General features: G+C 40.0%; 1 protein-coding gene across 1 annotated transcript in view; it reads left to right on the top strand.

Annotated features, from left to right (window-relative positions):
* The window catches only part of ntng1a (netrin g1a), a gene marked incomplete at both ends in the record, with an annotated part of 124327 nt that overhangs the window by 76928 nt on the left and 23344 nt on the right, over positions 1–24055 (top strand). Inside the window, one exon of the mRNA XM_084474855.1 lies at positions 2592–2764. Coding sequence (XP_084330981.1) covers positions 2592–2764 — 173 coding nt within the window. The remainder of the gene's footprint in view (positions 1–2591; positions 2765–24055) is intronic.

Here is a 24055-nt window from a genome sequence, read left to right on the forward strand (position 1 = left end):
TTATACTTCTAAACAGTGAATAAGAAAACACATTGCGGCCATCACATATCTCCTAAACGGACATTATACAACGGCCATACAACTTTAGTTTGGATTAATATTTTAACACTAGGGAAAGACTAGGGAAATGTTTGGTGTGGCCACAATACGGTTGCGTGAGGACGCGCCAATAGCCGCGGCGTCAGTGTTCACATGTGTGTGTGTATGTGTGCAATCAAATGCAAACAAGGGTTCCTGTAGGGGGATGAGGAAGGCCCTATCACTCACTTCAAGACAATTTGCATCACCCCAGCTGACTCATTTGTCACCATGGAAACACTCGTCATGTGGATCGCCACACACACACACACACACGCACAAATGCACACACACACAGACCCTTAGAGAATTTCATCTTTAATTCAACCGGCAGTACGCGGTAATAAAATGACACGCGCCACCATACTTTGACGACCAGCGTGATCGGTAGCTAAGCCGATAATTCACGGATAGCTCTCGACGTCTTTATGTGGCGCTCCACTGCCATGAAGGCTGTTGAAGCCTGAATTAATGAGGGTACCTAGAAATCCATGATGATGAGAAAGACAATAAAACCAAGGACTATATGATAATACTACTCAAGATGATAGGATTATACTGAGGATAACATTTTAAAGTATTACAATTGGAATAATTATTGGAATATCTCATCACATGATGAGTGCTATCATGATCCTACGTTATTTCTTAATGTTCAGCCTAACTGGCCAGTTAAGGAACATGGCGAATGAAAGTCAACATCAGGTAACTGAGAGGGAGAGTTATTGCATGAGGTTTTTGGGTCTGGCTGCTGGATGTTCATCGCTGAGACAATGGCCGGCACGAGCGCCACCGAGGCTATCTGTGTTGGGTCGATCCACCACTCTCTCTGTCTGTTGTGGTGTTGACCCTCTATCGCCCATCCCACTAGACCCTAGGGGGATGGTCTCGGGCCTAGACCATCCCACACCTCGGAATCAGTGGGAGAGATGCTTTTTACCTGGCTCCTGAAATAGCTGAATGAAAAGGACACTTTCAGGAGAAAGAGAGAGAGAGTGTTTGTATGTTTGTTTCATTTGTGTTTATTGTGCCACTTATCACCCTCAGATGTCTCAATCCATCTGTTGTAACCTACAGTATACACCTCTGTGCTATTGCAGTAACTGTTACTAAAAGTTGGACCGCTACTCAAACATTTCAAATGTCTCCATCAATCTTTGGAGAACCTGGAAAACTTGGTTGATTGCTTTTGGAAAAGTTTAATATCTGGTCAGATATCAAGTACTGCTTGTTGCACAGAATGTGAGTGGAAAGAAATGGAGGATCACAATAGAAAATTATGTTGCCCAACTAAACAAGTACAATTGGTCCATGACATCCCCATTATCAGGGAGAAAACCATACCACCTTTTATTTTTCTCCATTTGAACTCCCCATCACCCATACAGAGGTAGAGTCAGATGAAAATTCAAAGGATCAAATAAACAAAAAACTAAAAAGATATGGAGAATGAGAATTTTGCTCAAGAGAAAATAATTTATTGCATTCTATAGTCACATCAGTAAAGTTACAACCATGGTCATGCTCATCTGAGTTTCCACTCTTATCCCTTACCTTCAGAAAAGTAAGAAAACGCATATCACTTTCAATTCAATATGTTTTCTTACACCCAGACCGATACCAGTAAGGTCGATGTTTTTGTAAATTATCAAGGGATTTTCAGTAGTGCGATATTGGCATTTGATGTGCTGATCTGTTTACCGATAGACGGTGATTATTGCTGACTCCATTTATGCTTACACCATTTGTTATATGTGGTTTTACATTTGTCACTCAGTGGTCCTTCAACAGCGTAGTTTCTCCCAGTATGTGTGGAATCAATCCTACTATAGCATCATGAAGTCTCACATGATTATCCAGTAGGTAAGATTCCAGAGTTGTAAAGAATGAGTCTAGAAAAAAGCAGAAGAAGGCAATGTTTTGAAACTAGACAACCCAAAAAAGGTCTTCTCCCTCTCTGTAACCATTCTCCCCATTCAGAAGTGTTGCATTCACACACCTGTGACAAGATAGAACCAATCAGGAAAGAGATATAGATGAGCCTGGAGCGGTCTAAAATCAAAATTGTCTCAACAGACTGTGAAAGTAAACTCAAAACATACTCTCACAGAGCATTTAATCACTCATAGCTGACTGATGGCTAATAATAATAAATTATCAAATTGCTCTTAAATGTCACCTAGAGCACCTTTAAGAAAGTTCTGAGCACTAATCTACAAGAGGTACTGCTGTTTTAATTTGTTTATCGTCATCATCATCATCATCATCGTTGTTGTCATCATCATCATCATCATCATCAACACTACCATCTGGTATTTTGTCACTGCTCATTTCTTCCCACATCAACTTTAATCTCAACGTGTGTATGTTTATATGATTGATTCTAGTCTCCCAGTGATGCATTGTAAGGGTCCCCAGTCAGGAGAGCAGAGGAAGGCAGACATTTTGATTGTAATTTGCACTTTTTGTTCAAATTCTTTATTTTTCTCTCTCTTCTCTCTAATCAACCACAGTTGCAAGTGCAACCTCCACGCCAATGTGTGTGTGATGGACAAGGACAAGCTGAGCTGTGCGTGTGAGCACAACACCACGGGCCCTGACTGCGGCCGCTGCAAGAGGAACTACCAGGGCCGTGCCTGGAGCGCCGGTTCCTACCTCCCCATTCCCAAGGGCACAGCTAATATATGTGAGTAGGCATGCACACACACATACACACAAACACATGCACACAGGCACACATGCAGACACACACACACACACACATACACACTGAAGAACACATCTGAAGAAGAATTCATAAGGGCCACAGTTCTAAGATACTTTTGTTCATATTTTCTGTTTAACTCTAAAGCGGTATAGAATCAAAATCGACAATGCCAATTGAGTTGATATACGTTTTGGTGTATGTGTTATTGTTGTTCCACCCCCTGTTCTGTACGTCTTCTATCCAAGGGTGGATGATGGACTCAGTGCTATGAGTTTTGGGGGAGGGGGGGAGACTGTTGACATTTCCAAGCCCTTTATTTTATCCAGGCTAACTTTCTTATTGCATTCCCCGCCATTTCTGATTCCTCCTCGGCGCCGAGGGGACCCTGGCGTGGCCTCCCCGAGGCGCCGTGTTATGAGACACAGGGAGAGTTTGCCCAGAGGCCGCTCCTGGACCCCTGAATGACAGCACGTTATTAAAAAAGCTGACATACACAAACACACACACACATACACACAAACACACGTGCACTCGTTTGGACAGACAGTGATACACACAAAGATGGACAGAGACACAGTTGCACACAAATAAAAACACACAAACACACTGACAGACAGTAGTATATATATATAAATATATGCACATGGACATATGTGGATCGCTCACAAACACAAGACGCACAAGGCAGACACATTGCAAACTTACACACACAACATACTCCCACATACTGTACATACGAACAGGGGGACATCCATGCATCCAGAACAAACACACACTCAAACATTAACTTAAAATCACATAAGGTCAGGTGCATCTATGGACATTCATAGCCGTCAGGCACAAGAACACAAACCTCCAATTACCCAAGCCACGCGTCACACTAACAAACTCTGATGCACCCATCGCAAGTCAAGAAAAAAGCACATTATTATGCTTTGTCTTGGAAAGAAAATCAATAATTTGATAAGTTGTTGAAATATCTGCAGAAATTCAAGGATGTTTCCAGACTAATAGTAAAGAATGTACCAGGCTGTTGGCAAAAAATATACCTTGTTGTGTCTTGAAATGTCTAACTGCAAACACTTACGCAGGTCTCCCTATCTCACTCTCTCTGATTTGAGTGTGTGTCTGTGTGTAAGGTTGTTCGCATGTGGGTGTGTGTGTGTGCCTGCGTGTGCTTGCACGCGTGTGTGCATGTTTGAGTGTTTTCTGCACTGAAACCCTATGAGCATATGGCAGCTCAGTGACAGACAAATTTGTGAGAGAGGAAAATGTAATCAGGATTTAATTTTGTTCTTTACTGCGGCCATCAAGTGATCTGATCGGATAAGGAGCGCCATGAATCACCGGCTGGGACTAGGGAGTTATGTCATCTCTAGCCACCATGCTAAGCTGTTTGGCAGCAGACAGGACGACAGGAAGCAGAAGAAGTAGAGAAGAGAGGAATGAGTGAAGACGAACAGATGGGATGAGGAAGGGGAAGTAGACATGTGTCACATGTGGTCTGTCCTTCTGACTCGCTCTCCAGCGGAACCATATCGCTTTTCTTCCTACTTTGTTCCAACCACCCCCTCACCTCTCCATAACGGGGTTGTCACCGGAGAATGAAGGAGAGGGATCAGTTTGAGTATTGCTCTTGGCAGCTCATTTTCTCTGCCGCCAGAGACAGGAGAGGACAGGAGGATCTGCCCCAGTTAAAGAACCCAGCAGAAACCAACAATCCCCCCAAAACAGCCAATAAGCAACTGTCAATAACAAAAGCGGGATGCCATCAGTTAGCAGGTATGGTGGACTTGAACAGGGAAGTTCTTAAGGGTAATGCTGCAGAAAACCACAGCCTTGTCACTCAGCCAGTATGAGTCCTGACACTGAGGGATGGCTGTTGGCATGGCAACGGTAAAGGACCTTCTCCTGGTTATGCTTTCCTAACTACTTCCAGATCTGTCTGCTATGCTGCATATCTCTTTCTTCTTTATTATAATTATTTATTTATGCAATTTCAAATATTCTTCTATATTATTAATAATATAATATTTCAGATCACTTTTCATTCACTTTTCATTCACTATTGTGTCTCCAGAAGATACATTAGTGTTAACGTGTAAGGATGGGCCTATTAGATCAGGATACACTTGGCATGGACACACACACACAGACACACACAGCGCACTTGGTCTTTAATGCTGCTCCTTCAGACCGTGGAGGATGATGTTAATACAGCCACATGTCTGCTCGATGTATATGGATGGAGGTGCTACCACATACAAACATTCAAGGTTGGTTAGACTTGAACAGGATGTGATAGAAAGGATGATAATGATAATGCTCATTTACTAATCTAAATGTTTTTATTTTTATTTGGGACGTGGTGGGAGACTGCGGTGGGCGAAGAAGTTTTCTTTCTATTGAGTCTTAATAACAGCACAGAGCTACCAGATGTTGCTGTCTTAGTACCTCAATTGCTATCCACAATTTATTTGATGTTGATCATAAAAGGAATGATGAACACACACTGTGCATGAGCCATGGGTTGTGCTCTCTGCACAGAGACTTTTTCATTTTATTAATGCTGTGCAGATGTTGTGCACATGTAAAGCGCATATTCACAGCTTTTGCACAGCAATAAACACCCATGTACTACACAGATGTGCTCTTTTGTAAAAATATATTATAATAATACAATTATGGGAATGCTTTATTTGTATGAATTGAATTTGATTACATTTTTCGTTCTCTTATAAATACATGACAAATAAATGTCCCATTAAATCCCTGTCTGATGGAACTAGCTTTTCATTGTGGTTTATCGTGGTTCCAGAATCCATAATATGTGATAAATGCAAAAATAGTTTTCAATGTTTCAATGTAAATGTACAGGAAAGTCTAAACATCTATATACAGGTATATACACTGTATATATAAGAAGATTTAAATAGACCTAAATAGACCTATAGACCTTAAATAGACCTTAAATAGACCTTCTTATGTATGTATATATATATATATATATATATATATATATATATATATATATATATATATATATAGCCTATATATAAAATAATAACAAAACAAAAACCATAGAAGTCAACCAAGGAAAAGTTATTTTAAGGGTTTTACTGTCAACAACTATAAAGTGCCTATCCACTCCTGACCCCTGAGCCCAGTGTTTAGTAGTCGATACAGCGTGCTTAAGGAGCCTCCTGAGTGGGACTGGACTAAACTGATATTTTAATCCAAATGGGGTCTCTAGGAAGAGTCTCATAGTCAATTAGTGTTACCCGGCTGCAGCCATCTTGTTTAGGCAAACTCAATAGCTCATTATTACTTCTGAAGCTGCACACACACATCTGCTTCTGCACACCACTGTAAATACCTTCACCTCCACTTCACACCCGGCGCTCACTTTCCTCTCCCCTTTCTTTGCCGTACATCAAACACAACCTTGCATACGCATTCATTATTTTTCCCCCCTGTTAATACCATTTGCATTACCCTCCAAAGTTGTGCTGTCTTCTTGTCAACTCCATGAGTCTCCTCTTCATAATCCTCTTCAGCTCCTCTTCTTCTGCCCTCTCTTTCAGTCTCTCTTTCTGTCTCTCTCTCTCCCTCTTCTTCCACTTTACCGTCCTTCCATCCCCCCATCACCAGCTCCACCTCCACTGTCATCACCACCACCTTTCCTCCTCCTTCGCCTCTTCCCTGGCTCATCCGTCTGTTCCTCTCACCGCTACTCCTGGTGTCTATTTCATGCCCCCTCCCTCGCCAGACACACGTGCACACACGTGCGTGCACATACACACATGCATCCCTAGAGGCCCAGCTTGTTTACGCTGCCTTTTCTTCGCTTTCTGCAGCTCCGATGGTAATCTTTCTTTCAAATATTTGTTTCTTCCATCTCCCCATTTTCCTTTTTTTGGTGTGTGTCTCTATATGTGTACACAGAAGTGCACACACACACACAGATACCTATATCTCATTTCATCCTGAAGAAGATTCTTCGCAACCACAGTTTTGAGTCGTTTCCTCACGCCTCACAGAAGACTGGAGCCACCTTCAGTACATTGGAGTTTGACCAGCTGCCATCACCTCTTCCTACTGCCATTAAAGCCATGGTAGTTTGTAGGGGCAATGTGTACTTAAAAACTTACTCAAGGGGAAAATCTAAAGACCACTCAAGTCTTTAAATTTACATTTCCTGCAAAAAGGGATGTTGTTTATGGGTTCTGTTGTCAGGAAAATACACAACATAAAATAACAAAATAAACTTCTAATTTATCTAATTTGATGAAAATCATCATGCTTCCACCTCCGATTTATGGAAAAGACAAAGTTTAAAATATATTATATTGACCATATTGTTTATTATGGTGTCACTTTGTATCGTTACTGTAGATAGGGTTGCATAAACAGAATATTTTCAGAATACCAAAATGACCCATTTGTTCAACAACTAACTAGGACATCACCTCACTCTGTGCTCCTTCCAATTCTGACTAAATGATGATGATGGTGATGAGGATGATGGTGGTAAGGATGATAACGATAATGATAGTGATCTGACCTGACCTGTATTGTCCTCAAATAATTACTTCAGGGAAAATTGCTAGCAACGAGGTGAAGTAGATATGATTATAGATCACTGTGAACACCCACCTACATGCATTTCCACTGTCACACACCATTTCCCTGATCAACCTGGGAAAGATGTTTACAGTGGGATAGCGACGAGAAATAGCTAACCCAGTGGCAGACAGCAAAGTGGCTGTATAACCACTCTCTCTGTGTTGGTGATGTCCACGGCTATGTGACACCTAGTCTGACAAATCAGACTTTCGATTAATATTGAAAGTCTGATTGCCAACAAGCTGAAATCTGGGTGAGTGCTGTGTTTCTTTCTTTCGCCTCGTGTTTGTTCTGAACAACCATGTTTAAGGAGGCGGGATCTGTTACAAATAACTGACAAACACAGGACTAGTAAACTGAAAGCTTGATCCACTCGCGCCAAATGAGCTTTTCGGTAGAATATAGCCATAACAAAACAGGAAAAAGTAAATAACTCCACCCTTTTCTGTTGTTGGTATCTGGCCCAGTCTCTGTGCCGTCTCCCCCCAGAATATCTGCTATAACATAGGAGGACTGCTGGGGCCAAGATTAGTTGGAACCCAACAAGCAAATATTAGTCACACATTCTGCCCAAACCAGAGTTTGTTCAACAAAGGCCATGAAGAGAACGTGCCGTTCATTCCATGACTCGAGTGTGTTCTGTTTGTGTGTGTGTGTGTGTGTGTGTGTGTGTGTGTGTGTGTGTGTGTGTGTGTGTGTGTGTTATTCATATTTCCTGAGTGATCATTCGATCATGGCCCCAAAATAATGAATGTGTGTCCAGAAGAGATCATGTTTGCGTCCTGTTGGGAGGTGACCATACGACCACACAGAGACACGCAGGCAGCTCATAAAACAAAGATCAATAAAGCATGACCATCGTCAATACAGACACCCATCCCCCACCACCAACACCACCTCCCCACCGGGGATACTGGGTTCTGGGACAAAAAAAAAAAAAAGAGATCTCAGCCGTGTCCTGTAACCGTGGCCCCGGTCCAGGCGAATGGGATTGGAAATGACGCTGATTGAAAATTAATCCAATTCCTGTGACCTGACCTCCCCTGGATCCTGGGCATCTGCCCCAATCCTCCCAAACACACACACACACACACTGCTGATAAGTGAAAATAATTGCGTTGTTGCCAACAGGTCAACCTGACTCAGAGACTAGCAGTCACCACCGAACACATCTTGTTCAGTAACAATGAAATCAACACAGATAAACACAAAACAATCCATTTCATGCCTTACATGTGCATGTGATGTATTGATATGGTTAGGAATCATATGGAGCCGAGTTGACATCAAACAGAAATCAATGTCCTACAAGTATAAACACCAATAATGATGCATAACTACTTTTGAATATAACAGTCAAAGGCAAAGAATTAGAATTTGATGTAGAGTCACAGGCTCAATCTGCCTCAATGATCGATAAGCTAATATTGCTATTTCTCTGTTTTTGAAATGAATAATGATAATTGGCCATTATTTTGGGGCCTTGGAACACTTGTTTTCTGTTCTTTCTCTTTAAATTGGGCAGTAATGACGCACGAAAGTCAGCTGCAAAAACAAGGGTCTGTGTTATTTTTACCACCAAAACAAGAGGTCCTCATTCCTCATGTGCATGTGTCTCACAACAAGGTCTGCACAGTTTTGCTAGTTCCTTCTTTTCTCTGTTCAACGTCAGAGCTCGCTCTTGTAATCTCCCAATCTGTGTTGGGTTAACACACATAATTATTCCATTGTAAGCTACCTTGAAGCCCTGCCAGTGTATGGATATTCATGTAAAAGCGTTGTATGTATCTAGGACCAGGGAATTTAACCATGAATACCCCTTCAATATGATCTAATCGTTTATGGCTAATACATTATAATAACCCTCAGTCATTAGTAATGTATATGCTTTTGGGTGACGAATAACTAATGATTAACAAAACATTAATATGCATTTGTAGATGATTATTAGGTGTGATGTGAAAGGGCAATCCTATTATGGCAGCAGGTGTGTGATGGATAGACCAGCCTACCAGTCGACTGTACCAACTTGTAGGTTGATCGACACTTACATGTCCATACTGTTTTTATAAAAAAAATAGTTTCTAGTAATCATTTAGTAGTTTTCTGAATGAGGTACCTTTTGGTTTAGCGTCTGTGTTCTATAAATAGGGATATCCGTTGGCGATACTCTGGCGTGAGAGGACTCAAGAGAGTTGTCGAACTGTAAAATGTTAAATCAACATAAATATACCATAAGGCTAATGAAAACGTAGTCAAGCACGAGAAATGGTGCGCTTCAAACGCAACATCTCCCCAAAATGACAAATCATTTTACAATGGACTACTACACAATGAACAAAAAATAAACATTACTGCCAACCTAATAACTAATATTCCAATGCTCAGTGCTTCCAAAATGGCAGTGGATATTGCTATGTGACATCAAATTATGCAAACTCTATCGTACCTTTAAGATCATTGTACCCTTATTTTTTTCTAAAATTCTGCATGTGTCTTCATTTATGACATTTGCCTCAATACAGTCCACAGCTGGGTGAAAACTGACTGACGTTTAGTTGTGGATTGAACCTAGCACGCCCAGAAATCCAAAACTTGCACACACAGAAAACAAAGTTATCAAGGACACTGAGAAAGGAGAAAAAAAACTATAAATAAAAAAATTTAATGGAAAAAAAAGTAAATATACACAGATGTCGTCCGTACCTCCCTAGGACGATGTTTGTTGGTGAGCGGATATGAATTTAAAACGAAGAGGGAAAAACAAGGCCAGTTGGGACTTCCTATGTTTCATTTTCCATTTTCTCACAGACTTGTTTTTATTTGTGGTGATGCCCAGCTTGCTTCCCTCTCCTCCCGTGGCGAAGGGCTTTTTTGTTTATGTGAGTGAAGTTTGGTTTTGTTCTCAGTTTTTAGGCTTTTTCCACTTTGTGGCAGACAGCCAGGAGAGAGAGAGAGAGAGAGAGCTCTAGTTCAAATGATTAGCAGTGCTCAATCTGTCATTAGCTGGGCTAACAGCTGACGTCTTTTTATTAAAAAACCTTCTTTGATGTGCTCATCCAAGAAGATTCACCCTAAATTGATGTTGTCTCTTGGTTGTGTTGTTTTTTTTCCTTTGGTGTGGCTTTGAGGAACGGTTGACTCACCAAATGTCTCACTCACAAAGACCACAGATCCCAGAATGCTTGAAGTGTACTTTGGCTTCCATCTTAACTACCTTTGTAATTACAGCAGATCTATTAGTAGTCCTACATGCAATTCTCTATGGAGTGAATTTGGTGCAAATATTACTTACACATATTTAAAACATCCACACATGTGAATAAAGTTTTATGATGTAAAAACATAAATTATGAACTTGTAAGCAAATATCCACAAATGAAAATAGTCTGACTGTTAAACCTTTGATGTGAGTTGCGGATCTGCTTTCACATTTGACAATCTCAATTTTTGGATACAAACTCCTGTGGAGACACAAATCTTTTTGGCACAATATTTCTGCGACTACAGAGAAATAAATTCACAAATGTATCTAATCAGAAGCCAGGTTTCTTATAGCCAATCAGAACATACATTTGTGACATCCAATCAGCCAGAGCTGTTAAGAGACTAGCAACAGCAGCAGCATGATGATGTTAAGTGTATTGCGTAAGGTAATCCCTTGCAAATAACTGGAATTTCGTGTTGTACTGTGGGGCATGGGGATGCTCCAATCGCTCTGAGAAAGGAGTACTGAAGTTCGGTTTCCCGTCTGACACCGTGAGGACAAGGATCAATTAAAACTATAACCTAAGATAACATTGACAAAACATACATGGGGTAATTATATTCAAACACTGCATTTGCATTTTTTCACTTAAAAAGAACACACTGAAAAAAATTTGGAGTGACATTTACTTCAAAAAAGCTAGGCAAGTTTTTCCACACAGAAAGTTCTTGTAATCTTTACTCAGGCTATTTCTAAGTAATATTTACTCACTAGAACCACTTATTTTTATGAAAAATACACAAGTAAATTGCACTGGCAATACTCACCTATGGATTGTAACTTTCACTCAGATTACCATTGCATCTAATTACAAAACCCAAATAAACGTTGCTGATGTTTCTTTGTGTTTCTTACTCATCTTTTCTTTGTTATATTCTATGTAATTATTAAGTAATATTAATTATGAATGTACTAGTTAATATTAATCGAATTGAGTAAATATTGGTACTATTCTATTAAATAATAATTAAATATTTTCCAGAAACAAATATTTGCAGCTTAAGGGATATTTGAAAGACACTTTTATTTCACATTTGAAATGGAATAGATGTATTTTTTTTTTTTTTTCACTCTTCTTGGCTTTTATGCCATAATATATTTTTATTTAATTTTATTTTATCCCACATAGAACACACATATAACAAACTACAGAAATGGGGGAAATAAAAAAGGTGGAACAGCACGCAGACAAACATAATAGACAAAGAAATACAAAAAAAAAAAAAAAAAAAAAAAAAAATTTTTATAAGATTACCACAGGTTACCTGTACATCTTTCAGTTACTAAGAGTCATTCAATCATTTGTGAAAAAAGATAAATAAAAAACTACTACAGCCGTACAGTTTACATGATAGAAAATAGTTAAGGGGAAAAAAAAAAAAAGAATAAGAGGAGGGGAGTGTAGCCTACCCAGCCACCACCTCTATGAAGGAGCGCCAAGTCCTGTGGAAGCTCTCCTCAGAGCCCCGCAGAGTAAATCTCAGTTTTTCCAACGCTAGTTGTTGCATGGCATCTCTCCTCCACATTATGTGAGATGGTGGGTTTGCCTGTTTCCAGTTGAGCAGAATGAGTCTGCGGGCCAATAGTGTTGTGAACCTAGCCACAACTTTATTAGACCCCCTCAGGGGGCTGTTCTCCCCTGCAACCCCAAAGATGGCCAACACCGGGTCAGGGTCAAGTACATGCCCAAAGCAGTCTGATAGAGTCTTGAATATAGAAGTCCAATACTGTGACAACTTTGGGCACGACCAAAACATATGTGCCAGTGTGGCTGGGTGAGTCTTGCATCGGTCACATAGTGGATCTGAATCTGGGTACATTTTACAAATTTTAACTTTAGAGAGATGAGCTCTATGCAAAACCTTTAACTGTATGAGGCCATGTCTAGCACATATGGAGGAGGTGTGGACATTCCTCTGTGCATTTTTCCATTGATCTGTTGACAGTTCTAAACCCAAGTCTACCTCCCAAGCATTTTTTATATGGTCTAGAGTGATCTCTGCATATGCAGCTAACTGGTTGTAAATAAAGGATATCACTCCTCTCGTCGTGGGATCCACAGAAAAAAGTACATTCAATTGCATAGGTTCGGGAATATTTGGGAATGTAACTGTGTAGGACTGGATGTAACTTCGGATCTGAAGATAAGCAAAAAAGTTAGACGGTGGTAGGTTAAATCTTTTACATAACTGATCGAATGTAGGAAATAAACCATCTATGTACAAATCCCTCATTCTACTGATCCCATTACCAGACCATCGCTGGAAGGTGTTACTTTCCAACGATGGGACAAAGTGTTGGTTTGGGGACAGGGGAGCCAAGAGGGAACCCCTCAGCCAACCAAGACTGTGTCTTATCTTGGCCCAGATTCGTAGCGAGTGGTCCACCACCGGGTTATGATGGGTGTATTCGTGAGATATAGGGAGAGGGGAAAACAACAGGGCACCCATTGATGTGGGTCGACATGAGTCCTCCTCGATGTGGAGCCAAGCAGGCCGGTCATCAGACGCTTTGTACCTGTTCCAGAATGAGAGGTTTCTTATGTTGCAAGCCCAGTAGTAGTTCTGAAAGTTCGGGAGGCCCAGCCCACCAACACATTTTGGGCGCTGCAGGAAGGCCCTCCTAATCCTTGGCTTTCTTTTGTTCCACACAAACTTAGAAATTTCACTGTCCAATTGTCCAAAAAAAGATTTGTTTAGCACAATAGGGATACATTGAAACAAAAACATAAACCTTGGGAGAACATTCATTTTTACGATATTCACTTTTCCTGCCAGGGTCAATGGGAGGTGGGACCATCTCCCCAGGTCCCTGACGGTATGCTCCAAGAGAGTCTTAAAGTTTAGTTTGTACAGATCTGAGTATGTTCTATTGACCATCACCCCCAGGTGTTTAAATGAGCCCTGTACCACACTGCATGAAAAGCGGGATTTCCGTCAAAAAGCAGCACCGTAAATTGTCGCAGAAGTTCAGGTTTCGTCCCCCATGGCCCCCCTCCCCCTAATTGTAGGGGAAGCTTTAACATGTAAATGCAGATTCTGTGAGTTATACACATGCAAATTAGCTATACAAAGGTATTAACTTCACTTTAAGAAAATCTCTGGTATAAATAGATTAGGCTCAGTATAGCCTAATTATACTCTTACATTTGAACTTAAATTGATTTATTTAATGAAAGTATGCTAGATTAAATACTGAATACACTACAGTTCATAAGTTTAAGTCACCTGCTCATTTCAGCATTAAACTCCATTATAACCAGAATCACAATCATGCATCAACATTTAAAAGTTTTTTTTTGTTGTTATATTTGCAACATGGGCTTACAAATTATAATTACATATATCCCATCTTAAAATACTGCTTTCAGAAACTCAAAAACAGATTTGCACTGTGAGAAATGTAAAATGTAAATTACATTATATGAGAATGATGGAAACATCCACATCAATATCTTTAAGACATGTACAGCTTTGCAAAAAAACATGTGAAGGCCATGCATACAGGCCACTTGCAACAATCTTTTAAATATTTTCTTCTCTATTACTCACAACATAGGTTTAAAAACGATTAATTGATCCCAATTCAGAACACTGCTTTCAGTAACTCATTTAAACATATTTGCACTGGGAGGAAATGCCCAAAACTGAATAAAGTGCAAAACAAATCGGTAGTAATGATTACGCTGCCGCATTGTAGCGCATTGCAAGTGTGCCAATGATTATGCGTCCACGTGCCAGTGGTGGCACGCATGCCTAGGGTTGCCGACCCCTGATGAACATTATGAATGCACAGAAATTAGTCAAGATTTGCTCAACAACTATGGGAACATTTTAGTGTTCCATGCAAACCATTTCCAATGTCTAATTAAAAAGTGATTGAGAGAATCCCAAGTGTGCAAAATTCTGTGTGAACACAATAAAAGTTGGCAGTTTTAAAGAGCCTAAAATATAAACCACAATGCTTTGTTTACTCTTTCATGGTTTAGCACACAACTAAGTGTGATTATAAGCTTTCTTTGAGAAATGTTTACTTTAGACATTTTAAAGAATTCAACTTCTGTAATGACTGCATATCTAAAATCACCTTGAATTAGACAATCAAAGCCAAACACTCTCGAATCCATCCCATATGTGTTCAGCACATCTTGACTTATATTTGTACAATAATAATGACCGTAGAGCATTCCAGTTGATTATTTCATGAAGCTGATATATAATGGAATTCAATGCAGAAATGAACCGGTGACCCCAAACTTTTGGACGGTAGTGTATGTCATTAGCAATGGCCAATGTTATGTTAAAAAGACACACAAAACCATTCATTTCAACAATTAGTTTTAATCAGGCTTTGCCACAAAGGTCCCTTTGTCCAATCACGTGCGAGGACATGGCCAAGAGTACTTTTAAAACGAGTTATTGTACTCTCACGTTTCATGTGGTTTTGACTTTTGATCTCTAGCTGCTACTATGACTAGTCGCCGTCTTTTTTTACGGATTATCTCCTGGAACTCCTCAGCATGCGAACCGTCGACGCGAACCCGTAGTGCTACCGCCAGTCGGCATAACACAGAGAAGCGGCTGTTGAACGCAATCTCGGGCCTGTCTCGGCAGCTCAATGACGGCTTTCAACAGATGTCTGCTGAATTAAAAATAACGCAATCAAGGATGCAGTCCATGGAGGATCGGATGGCAGCATTTTGGAGAAAAGGGTCTGTACGGAAGACTCCAGCACTACCGCTAACTCTAAGAAGAGAAGGCGGGTACACCGTCCGAAGATCGCGGTAAGATTATGTTCAGTGATTGCTAGCTACCTAGCTAGCTCTGCTAAAAGTAGCCTTAAAGTAAAGCGTTTTTTTAAGTAGCCTGCCTAGCCCAAACAGCTAAAAGTAGCCTTGTAAAATAACCCATGAGCAGAACCAGTGTAAGTTGCTTTATTAAATTGTTTGTTTTGGTCTTGTGATTTAGAGGCAGCTGTGCGTCGACTTCATAACGCCGAGACAAATCATATGCCCTACGACCCAGAGCAAGGGTAAGATTTAAACAATAATGCTTTCATTCTGCTGTACTCATCTAGATACGTGAAAGGGGAATTCCGGTGGTAAATCGGATTTAGATATGTTAAAAATGACCATAGTCTACGGTGAAGTCGTGGCCTATCCTGACCGTAGCGTTCCGAGCTCAGCAGGAGGTCGCTTTAACATGGCGCCAGAATGTTTGGAATGTTTGTGGACGGAGGGAGGACAGTGCGCTTGTCCTACATGGGGAAAGATGATGGGAGTTGGCTAAAATGGTGGAGTATGCATCTGATCCTGAATACGTTGATTTTGAGATTCACTTTCATCGATAGACTTATCGGATGGGTCTTGAATTAAAAATTGCGGCGCCATTGTATGTTACCATTTCCTCGTTTAAAATGTTAAGAACCTTATTACACCCTAGCCTTGTAGATGGGTTAAAATAAGCGATTTATGTGCCGTATGAGTGATTAGTCAGGGGTATTTTATTCAGATGCCGACCTTAACCGTTAATTTTGTTTTTGCAGACTGTCCTCTCCTCATAACGAGTCTGTGACTACACATTTGCTCAGAGCGTTGTCTGCATGTTCAGATTTACAACATGCTGATTCTGACGACATTGTAAGTAACTTACTGCAGAACTGTTTTCTCCTTCCTTGTTCAATTTTTACTGTGACTTAAGTTTTTTTTTCTATTCATTCCACTCATTTAATTGTTTCCCAGCTGCCTGCAAGACATATTATGAGACGGTACGCAGGACTTGCAGATACAGGCAACCAGACCTTGCAGTACATGCGGAAGCTGTAAAGAGTTCAGCTCGGAGTCGATCGAGAAGAAAGAGGGTAAAACTAGATAAGATCTGTTTTTGGTTAATGTGAGCAGGGTTTAAAATTAGCACCGGCCAAATGCCGGTAAAAATCTGAATTTGGCAGTACAATAAATAAGCTACCAGCCAGTGGCTCACTGTTAACTTTCAACAGTTAGTGATGTGTCAATACCACATCACAATATAGACTAGAAGGTGTTGCTGTTGCTATAGCTATGAGTTAACCATTACATTGCACCATCATTGTTTTTTTCTACCCTGAATGAGTATTTCTCAGGTGCATTAATAGATGTGTTTTGTCCATACGCATTGCATCGTGCAGTACTGATTGTCTTTATTTTATTGTTTTACAGCTGCTGGAAGCAAGACAGAGTGTTTTAGCTGAGGATGAGAGACCTTTGGGAGAGCGCCACCATAGATATGATGTCGGAAGAGGAAGATGGCATCGTTGTCGGGATGGATAGTACGGACTCCGTCCTACCGCAGCAAGGAGCTCACCGAGCTCTGTGCAAAATTGCAGTTTTTTTACCTCACTAATTACAATGTCTACTGGCTATGTTAGCCCTCATGCAATGCCTCTCCCTCCCTCCAACAGCCTGGACTAAATTCACTTTAAACTCTAGTATTGCATGTTATTGACTTATTTTTTCTTCCAATGTTTACATTGTACATTGTGCACTTTATTGGCCATATTTATTTATCTATTGTCGATATCTTCAATCCATCGCTACGTTGCCACAGGCCTCCCCTAATAGGTAAACATAACTACTCTAGTTAGCCCATATTTAATATCAAATGCTGGTCTCCTAACTCATACTTGCACTGTCTTGCCTTACCTTTTGCACCTTAACACACACTGGTTTACAATACATCTCTGTGCTGCTACCCATTTTTAGTTTTTATTATTTAATGCTGGTCTACTGACTTAAAATTGCACTGTCTTGCCTTACTTATTTGCACCTCAACAAATCATACCAGATCTCTCATGTACCACAGGGTTAGTCCCTGCCCTGTCACCCTTATCATACTGCCTCAGCACATTAATGTGGAACTTGTTTGTCTGTTGTCTGTTACTTAGTATATTTCTCTTAGTTTCTTAATCCTTATTGTCTAGTGTATAGTATCTTTATTCTTATTTGTTGATTGTACTCCAGAAATTTCCTTTCTGCAATCCTGCTTGTTGTATGTGTATGTTATGTATGATGTATCTGTCTCTAAGCTACTTGGACCCTGAATTTCCCCTAGGGATGAAGTTTATATCTTTCTATGAATAAACATGTTCCTGGCAAATTTTCCTTTCCTCCTGGTAAATTTATTCATGTCCTTGATGGTCATAATATACAACATAATTACAATTATTAATTTAAATATTAATAATTAATTATTAATAATATTAAAATTAATATTATTGGATATAGGAGGAGCGGGGCTGGTTACATTTATGTGGGTTGGGGGTGTGGTTTAAATGTACAATGACCCAGGCTGACCTAGAGTGACATGTCTGTCAACCAATCACGAATGAGTTTCCTGTTTAAAAACAGGCATTTCATCCAATGCTGGGGAAGAATTTTAGGCAGGGCAAAGAACGGCCCAGGGTGCCAGCCAATCACAAATGATTTTCCGTTTTGTTTACATCCAATCCTGGGTGAGAATCCGTCTGGCTAGCGCGGTTTCGCTGCTATTCATATGCTGATCCGCGAGATTAGCATATGAATGCCTCCGCGAGGGAGTCCGTATACGACGATATGCGTCCGTCGGAAACGTGAAGTGACGCGACGTGGAAATTGTCGTTTACTGCCGAAAATTGGTCTGGTTTGCAGGAATTTCCGGGCGTGCAAGGGGACGGAAATCCCACTTTTCACCCAGTGCCACCTTGAATGGAAATTGGGAGTAGGATATACTCTGAGCAGCCGAGTTTATTGGAAATAATTCACTCTTAGAGAAATTGAGCTTATATCCAGAAACTCTACCAAATTCCTTCAACGAAGATAAAATGTGTGGGATTGATTCAGCCGGACTCTGAGCATATAAGAGCAGGTCATCTGCGTATAAGGAAACCCTATGTTCTCTACTTCCCCTTTGTACACCCTGAAATTGACCCGAAGATCGTAATACAATAGCTAAAGGTTCAATGACCAGGGCGAACAATAGGGGAGAGAGCGGGCAGCCCTGCCTTGTCCCTCTGTGGAGAGGAAAGGGGTCTGAGCGGAGATTATTAGTCAGGATATATGCTTGGGGGGCCTTATACAGGAGTTTCACCCAGGATATGAATCGTTTACCAAAACCAAACTTTCTCATTGCAGTAAACAAAAAAACCCACTCAACCCTATCAAAAGCCTTCTCAGCGTCCATTGAAATCAATATCTCTGGGATTGTTGGGTCTGGGCTAGGGGAGTAAATTATATTAAAAAGTCTTCGAATATTTGAGAATAAAAATCTGTTTTTAATAAATCCGGTTTGGTCTTCTGAGATCACTGATGGGAGAACTCTCTCGAGCCTAAAGGCCAGTGTCTTTGCCAATAGCTTGGTGTCAACATTAAGAAGGCTGATGGGTCTATATGAACCTGGTTCGAGTGGGTCTTTGTCCTGCTTAAGTATCAAAGAAATGGAGGCCATATAGAAAGTGGGGGGGAGTGACTTATCAGCCCCTGAGAATGATTCGTTGAAAACGTCCAGCAAAAGGGCAGAGATCTGACCCAAGAAGGCTCTGTAGAACTCCACGGTGAATCCATCTGGGCCTGGAGCCTTGGAGCTCTGCATGCATGTAAATGAATTATTCAATTCCTCAATGCTGAAGGGTTCTTCCAGCATAGCCTTATTCTCATTAGAGACTTGTGGAATAGGTAATTTACTAAGAAAGGATTCCACCTGAGTCGTGTCCACCATGGATTCTGATACATATAATTGAGAATAATATTGTTTAAACGCTGTGTTTATTTTCCTGGGATCTAAGGAAGTTTTTCCATTGCTGGTATTAATTTCAGTTATCAGGAATAGATGTATTTAAAATATCTACATAACATAACCACAAACACATGGCCATAGGACTTCTTGCTAGCAAATTTCAAAACAGTGCACACACACACACACACACACACCACACACACACACACACACACACACACCACACACACACACTTCAGAGACCGTTATAAAGCTCAAAAGTAAAGCAGTGTAGAATTTGAAAAATTTAATGCAGAATGACAAAGCACCAACTGACTTTAGGACTGATATTCCAGCATACAAACAAATACAGTGTTACAGTTTACTTTTCCCTTACAATTCTGTAATTCCATTAATTGGGCTCTATTACAAACTTCAAAAGATTGAAGGTTTCACTTCCTCATGGATGGGGGGAAAAAAATCCTCAAAGTTCCAACCAATCAGATAGCTGGCCTTAGCAGGGAAAAAAGCATGCTATTCAAAAAAACAGTAACAGTAAAGAATACATTCATCAACTCTGTCCATTAACAGTTGCAATCAATACCTTTGCGGACATTCTCAGGATGTTCAGGACAGAAAGAACTTGTATAAAACTGAGCAACACTTGAAATCTCTGTCAGAAAAGTGACACAAAATGCAAACAAATAGTTTGTGCTGTACAAAAGCACATAACACTGGCGCTTTAAGTTTCTTGCTTAGAACAAAAAGAGCTTATATAAAACTTACCAACACTTAAAATCACTGTAAGAATCACTGACAAAATGTAAAGAGATTGTTTGTGCTGGACAAAAGCACAAATCGCACTGGAACACTCACGCTAAAAGTTTATTGTGGAGAGACTGGACCTTTGGTGACATTTTAAGGATGTCAAGCTCAAGAAACAGCTTCTGAAATACTTCAAACGTATATTTCAGTTTCAGTGGGTAACTTAAGTTAACAGCATAGATGACACCCATGACAAGGCAAGCGTTTCTCACACTTACGCAGTCCTCCAGAACTTCTGTCCCCTCAATGATGACTGACACATACACGGGATCTTGGTTTTCCTGTGCCACATTGGGATGGATGACAGTGATCTTCATCATGTGATTACTGCAGTCCTCTTTCACTGCTTCTTGGCTGACGTCCTGTGAAAACAAATAAGCCACAATTAGAAATAACTAAGAATAGATTCCAAGTAAAAGAAAAGGTGAGAGAGAAAAAAATGTGAAAATAAAAACAAAGGTATACTCAATTTAGTGTACTCAAATCAAACAATATTCATATGGCACTTTTCATACATAAAGTTACACAACATGCTTCACAGAGGCTGACCCTGAGACAAAGAAAGTCACTTTTGGGGGCCATCCAGACTGAGAGGGGTCAATGCCCACGACCACAGGGAGTGCCGCCACAGTGACCACCCTGGCCCGGGCAGACAGGAGGCTCCACACAGGGGTGCAGAGCCCTCCAGCCACCCAGGCTGGAGCTATCCATGGGACGGCACCCATGTTGGTAGACCAGAACTACTCCCAGTGTGGAAGGTCCCCATGGGGAAAACACTGGTGCTGAAAATTGAGGGATTAAATCAGTAAAATAGGTTATAAAGGTATAAATTAAATACTCTTTTGCTCATAAAATAAAGTTAATAAGTGATTGTTAAATACTCAGAAAAACAGAGACAAAAGACAAGTTAACCCTTAACTGTTCTTAACTTATTTACTTTGTGGATGTTCCTAAAGCCAAAACTTGCCTTGTTAAATAAACAACAGGGTGGCTGGAAATATCCCCAAGAACACTTAAGGGTTAAAGTTTAAGATAGATAAGATAAAGACTACATATGATTAAAAAAGTAAAGGGTAAGAGCATAAAAATAATTTAAGAAATCAGTTAAAAGCCTGATTAAAAATATGCATCTTGAGTCTCTTTTAAAAACACATTAGTGTAGTGTAGAGAGTGTAGAGAATCTTTGACCTTCAATATAATATCACAAGTGAAGACCAGATTATAAGGCTAGACAATCCTTTTAATATGGTCATGATTATCATCAGATACCTGATAGTCTTTACCTGATAGTCTTTGATCAGCTCCTCTCCACTCTCTCCAAGATACTCAACTAAGCAACGGAAGATAATGTCCCTTCTGCCATCGACATGATGCTATTAAACACAAAAATAATTTATTGCAGAGAATACATAACATAACATATGTAACATACATACATAACAGCACATATAGATGTAAACAGAAAGTTACCCATGGGGAATGTAAGCCTGCAACTGCATTCTATCGTGAAGTGCTCTCTCTCTCTCTCTCTCTCTCTCTCTCTCTGCTGAACAGCACGCCCCCCCCCCCCCCCCCTAACGTAGAACCGCCACTGGTAATAGTTATTACATATACATTAATGACCTCATGTCGGAATGGCGGAACGGTGGCGGAATTTCCCACATTATAAGTGTTGGATTTGCAGGCATCAATTAAATTGTGCGCAATCCCGTGCTGAAATGCAGCCCGTTTTGTTTTGTTTTTGAAGACGTTAGTTAAGGCAACAAAGTCCGCCAACCTAGTTGAAATGTGGAACTTGCAGTACAGCACGTGTCGGACTAAAGAGCGCTCAAATGTGGGGAGTGGCTTTGACGTCATGCTCCGAATGCTCGAGAAGGTTGCCAGATTCACTGATGTCACTCATTACATTTTACTTTGAAATATCAACTAATTAGGCCAATGAACTGGTTTAGTGAATATTACTTGTATCAAATTATTCAATTTACATACAAAACTGAGGACACACAATTACAAACAATCACCAAGTAATGCACTACATGAAAAACTGGTATTTTAAAGTAAAAGCACTGAATTTGTATTTTTTTGTAGAATTTATATACATAATTGAAATAATAATTACAGGGCCAAACAAATATTTTTTTTCAGTGCACCATTGGCAAGCTTAATGTTTGGTTTATTCAAAAGAACACTGTAAAAAATTAATTGTTAATTCACCTTGAAATTTTAAGGCAACTGTCTGCGTTGCCTTGAAGAAAATATCACACAGTTGTGCCAACTTAATTCTTACAGTTGTACCAGCTAATTTTAAAGTTGAGACGTTGAAAGTTGAGAAGTCTTTTTGGTCCAAATAACTTATCTTTCATATCAATGAAAGCTTCACAAATCTAGTTGTACACACTAATAATTCTAAGTCAATATTATATTGAATCATTCATGTGTAAAAACATCAATTTTGAGTTTTTCTTACAAAGGAAATCCTATTAACAATTACACAAACGGACAATAAACCAGATTTTGCATTTTAAACCATTTTACATGTTTATTTTTCACCATGAGGGTAATAAACAGCTTTAAAACTTAGGATGCCATAGGATTCATAGGATCCCATATGTGACATGCTGGCTCTATGCATGCAACATAAACTGGGGAGACCACGCTGTTTCAACAATAATAAAGAATTAATAATAATAAGAAGTGTGGTGCAAGTCAGTATAAATGAAAGTAACCAAAAAGGTAATGCGAAGATCAGTCCATGTGTTACAAACAAAGGAACAAAATAAATCAAATGCCGGGAGGAGGGAGAAGCTAGTGGGGTATACTACGAACCTCGATTAGTGGGTTAGCGAGCTATGTTGCGTGCAAAGCCTAGGTTAGCTGGGACACGAAAGTTGCTCTCTTTTAGCATTGCTGTATCACCATGGTGACTTATGCTGTCAACCAAACCTGGTCGGGAGCAGGTTTTCAGCTTAGTCTATCGGGATAGATCGTGTGTGCAGCTTCCTAGCTCATCTTTTTACAATGTCGTCACCATTTGTGGGTTTTCCCGTGGACCTCAGAGCCCACATCGTACAGGGGTCTCTCTTTATTATTTGGGTATTCGCTATTTGATCGTCCTCGTTGGACCTTATGTAGACAGTGCTTACTGTTGCGCAGTGTGTCTCTGTGAGAGAGTGGCTTATTCACTAAAGGAATTATATTTTTGTGCTTATTTCGAACTTGAACCCATGTTCTCAAGGCCGTGCTGGCACCACATCTATGGCAGTAAAAGGCATGATGGACCGGCAGATTTGAACCCTGGTCGCTGGCATTCGGATCTTATAATAATCCACTACGCCACCGCCACTACCTTACAGAGGTTGAAAACATATGCGATACATTTCTTATATATGGTGTATTTAAAGTGAATTACCTAAATTATAGAACAAGGCAGGTTGGATGCTGCTTATGCATTTTGAAATCATCATCACTCTATTGGGATTAATGGCAAACAACTCATCATTTGGCATAGTTATTTTATAGACTATATATATGCAGAATCCTTTCACTTATACGAATTTACACGATCGGCTAGCCAGTATGTGCAATTGTGATTTTTGAACTCCTCATAGGAGTTAATTATGACTATCCAGTAGTACTACTACTGTAATAATAGTAGTAGTAATAGTAATAGCAAAGTAGTAATACTATAGTATTCAGTGTGATTCCCATTGAGCATAGATTGAATTATATATATTATTATTTGAAAATGTTTATCTATTTTAATATTACTTTGTGTTTTCAATCTTACTTAGGTCATCCAATCCAAAATCAACTGAACAGAAAAAA

The sequence above is a fragment of the Micromesistius poutassou genome (assembly GCF_964030765.1).
Source record: "Micromesistius poutassou genome assembly, chromosome: 11".
Lineage (NCBI taxonomy): Eukaryota > Metazoa > Chordata > Actinopteri > Gadiformes > Gadidae > Micromesistius > Micromesistius poutassou.